This window comes from Bison bison, unplaced genomic scaffold, assembly GCF_000754665.1.
Source record: "Bison bison bison isolate TAMUID 2011002044 unplaced genomic scaffold, Bison_UMD1.0 scf7180017864516, whole genome shotgun sequence".
NCBI lineage: Eukaryota > Metazoa > Chordata > Mammalia > Artiodactyla > Bovidae > Bison > Bison bison.
The window spans coordinates 432,032-435,943 of NW_011495069.1; the positions used below are offsets into that span (position 1 = coordinate 432,032).

The window sequence follows — 3,912 nt, forward strand, 5'->3', positions numbered from 1 at the left end:
ATGCCAGCCTGCCAGGCTCCAGTGGTCCAGGAGTGGCTCTGGGAGAGACAAATCCTGCTGCTCCGCTGGCTGTCACGACGCCTCTCCCCATCTCGGTGCTCACCTGGGCACCCTTGGCACGGGTGCCGGCTGATCATGCTCTCTGCCTGAGCAGGTGGTCCGGAGGCACATCCTTGGCTCCATCGTGCAGAGCGAGGGCAGCTACGTGGACTCTCTGAAGCGGGTCCTCCAGGTATGACTCCAGGGGCTTGGGGAGCCCTGCGAGGGGCACGTTACAAGGAGTGTTTGGGGGCTGTGGGCATTTTTCAAGGGAAGGAGCCAAAAGCCAGTGTTTCTATGGAGCAGCAGGAGCTCCGAATGGGGGACACCGAGAATTCCAGGTGCCTTGGTGCTCACGGGATGACTGGGTTTTCTGAAACGACGTTGGGGTTCAATGACATGAGGTCTGTCCCGTGGCCCTGAGAGAAAACCCAACGGAGCTCAGTCACGTCTGACTCTTTGTGGCCCCGCGGACTGCAGCCCTCCAGGCTCCTCTGTCCATGGGGTTCTCCAGGCAAGGATACTGGAGTGGGTGGCCATGCCCTCCTCCAGGGGATCGTCCTGATCCAGAGATCTAACTCAGGTCTCCTGCACCGCAGGCAGATTCTTTACCATCTGAGCCCCCAGGCCTGGACCTGCGACTGTGGGCCCTCTGGTGCTTGGAGGAGATCCTGCTTCCTCGTCCCTCTGGGATCCCCGGGGAGGGGCCACAGCTCCCCATGTCTGGGAGCTCCTGGGGTGGGGTGTCGGGCTCACCCGCTCCCTTGCCATCAGAATGCCCAGGAAGTGCTGAGTAGATCCCTGCATGACCAAGGTGTGCCGGCCTGGTCTATTTAGTTTGTGTTCCTGAATCAGAGACTCTTCAGGGATGTTGTGGGCTGTCTGTAAGGACCCCGGGGAGGGGCATTGTTGGGGTGGGAGAATACTCGGAACACTCGCTTCCCCTGCCGAGTTTGGATCCACAGTGGAGGGGCCCAGACCTCGGATAGGTGGAGACAGGATACCCCGTGTTTCTGACACAGCCGGCTGGAGACAGTGGCTCTCGGTCTCACTGTGACGCCGCTGCCACTGCTCCGTCAGGCAGACTGGCTCAGTTGTGGGCAGAGCCGATCGGCGCCAGCCCCTGGGGCCTGCCTCCGTGGCGCCCCCTGCAGGCAGGCGTCTGCCCCAAACCCAGCTTCCCACCGAAGTCACGGGGTGGGCTGCGGACGGTGGAAAGGCCCAGGCTGCTGCGTTCACGGAGACCCGTCCAGGCGGGGTGGGGAGCGCGGGTCCACGGAGTTCTGCTGGCCGCGCCCAGGGGGCCCTGAGGGCAGTGGGGGCGGGCCTTGGGGCGCTCACCCGCCGCCGCCGCCCCGCAGGATTACCGCAACCCCCTGATGGAGATGGAGCCCAAGGCGCTGAGCGCGCGCAAGTGCCGCGCGGTGTTCTTCCGCGTCAAGGAGATCCTGCACTGCCACTCCATGTTCCAGATCGCCCTGTCCTCCCGCGTGGCTGAGTGGGACTCCACCGAGAAGATCGGCGACCTCTTCGTGGCTTCGGTAGGTGTCCCCAAGCCCCCTCCCCGGCCCGCCGAGGCGCACACCGCGGCCCTGACGGGCATACTCGGGGCGGCCTCCTGCGTCTCTGCTCCCCGTGTCCGCGCCAGCGGGGTCCGAGGGTAGCAGCGCCCCAGTCGGCCCGGCCTAAGCCGGGGAGGGCGCGACACCGTGCCGCGTGTCCTGGCAGACGTGTCCCGGCTTGGTGCTCGCCCCCAGGAGGCTGGCCGCTGTGGGCAGCTACCCGGCCCATCTCAAGTCCCCCCCGCGGAGCGCTCACACCGAGCAGGGCCCGGCCCCGGAGGACCCCAAGGCCGGTCAGGGCCAGCCCGCTGGGTCGTATGCCTGGCGATCTGCCTGTTCCCAGCGCCCCCTGCAAACTTGGGCTCCCTCTGGGCTCAGCTCCCCATCTGTGTAAGGAGGGGATTGAAGGTTTCTGAAACGGACGTCTGTGGGCCCCAGAGAGATGCCTGGGGTGAGAGAGGGTCAGGTTAGCAGAGCCCGCTTTGGGAGCACCGTCCTCGGTGGGGGGCGTGGGTTGGAGGGGTCCGTGAAGCACAGGCCCGCCCGCTCCCTTTGCCCGCAGCCCGGCTCCCCGGCACCCCCGTGACCTGGTGTCTGCGCCTCTCTGCGCCCTGTCCGCTGCCCGCACTAGGTGACAGGAATCCTGACCTCCAGGGTAGCTGAGACCCCCCCTGGGAGCGGGGAGGGCTGTGGCTGCGGGGAGGTGGGGGTGCCGCCCGCCCCCTCGCCTGGATGTGACCCTCCCTGGCTGCCCCCACGCCTGTTTCAGTTCTCCAAGTCCATGGTGCTAGACGTGTACAGCGACTACGTGAACAACTTCACCAACGCCATGTCCATCATCAAGAAGGCCTGTCTCACCAAGCCTGCTTTCCTCGAGTTCCTCAAGGTGGGTGCGGGGCGGTCTGGGGCTCCTCCCAACAGAGCCCGGCGGTGGCGGGGGCAAGGAGGCTTCTCAGGAGGAGGGGCACTGTCCACCGTTTCTCTGGCCCAGGCACCTCTCTTCTTTCCTCTGGGGCATCCCCAGTCCCATGGGAGATGAGCCCCTGCTCCCCACCCCTAAGGGGGTGATTGAGAATTAGAGGGTCTATAGTCCGCATGGGGTCTGGAGCTTTGACAGGAAGAAGAGGGCCGTGATGTCTTGCTGAAGGGGGCTGGGCTTGGGTGGGTGTTCAGGTGGGACTCAGTGCTGGGGGTCATGTGGAGAACAGAGTTTAAAGGACTAAAGGCCTGGGGTAGCCATGCGGCCACGTCCCCACTCCTCTCCTTGGTGCGCGGTCATAATTCAGACGGAGACCCTGCCCAGCAGAGGGCACAGGTGGGCCAGGACCCCCAGCCTCAGAAGACACACCCACAGTCTAGATCCCGGAGGGACGAGGGGCTTTCTCAACGGGGTGCCACATGATGCGGGTCCTTGGGGAATGGTGGGGTTGAAACAGAGGGAGATGGGAGAGTGTCTTCCAGGTACCAGGGCGGTGGGCAAAGGTTAGAGGCAAGTCCAGCTGGATCCTGGGCACGGGGTGCCCGGGAGAGAGGCGCAGAGCCTCTGAGTTCAGTTTAGGTAGGTCCGGGCCTCAAGCCCAGGGCCTGGGATGTCATAATGCAGGCATTGGGGTGCCGGTGAAGCTTTGGGTGGAAGCGGAGGCCGGTGGGGACGTCCCTGGGTTGCAGGGGCCGAGGTGTCAAGGTGGCAGGTGGTGGCGTGGTGGAGACAGAAGCGACACCCAGGGCAGTGAGAAGCCCCGTGACCACCCCGCCCTGGGATCGGGCCCGTTCACCTTACTTGACGTGGAGAGAAAGGTGGTCTCAGCTCCTTCCAGAGGCCTGGCCTCTTGAATAAACGGCTGAAGGGCCTAGTTCTTGCACTTTCGGCCCGGAGACCTTAACGCGGTGCTCCAGGCCCCCGAGGGTGTGGGGCTGCACAGGGGGCCCCTGTGCTGGCAAGGACCCCTGGCTGCGGACCCAGGGGCCTCCCTGGCTCTTCCCTCGGGCCCGAGGCTGACCAGCATGCTGGGGAGAGGAGCCTGGGTTGGCACAGGTGTGCCCCGGGTGCCGGCCTCTCGCCGCAGACGCTCAGCGAGTGACGCCGTCTCCCCCAACAGCGACGCCAAGTGTGCAGCCCCGACCGCGTCACGCTCTACGGGCTGATGGTGAAGCCCATCCAGAGGTTCCCGCAGTTCATCCTCCTGCTGCAGGTACCGCAGCCGGTTCTGGCGGCCGCCGCCCCGCAGGGTGCAGCCGGGGCTGGTGCATGCCCGGTGGGGTCGGGTGGGAGGCCTGGCTCTGCCCCGCCATCCACAGCCCTCACGAAGGC

At 65.6% G+C, this 3,912-nt stretch overlaps 1 protein-coding gene across 1 annotated transcript in view; it reads left to right on the forward strand.

Moving 5' to 3' along the window:
* The window catches only part of ARHGEF10L (Rho guanine nucleotide exchange factor (GEF) 10-like), a 161,886-nt gene that overhangs the window by 91,375 nt on the left and 66,599 nt on the right, over positions 1-3,912 (forward strand). Inside the window, 4 exon segments of the mRNA XM_010830219.1 lie at positions 155-232; positions 1,401-1,580; positions 2,371-2,487; positions 3,701-3,793. Coding sequence (XP_010828521.1) covers positions 155-232; positions 1,401-1,580; positions 2,371-2,487; positions 3,701-3,793 — 468 coding nt within the window.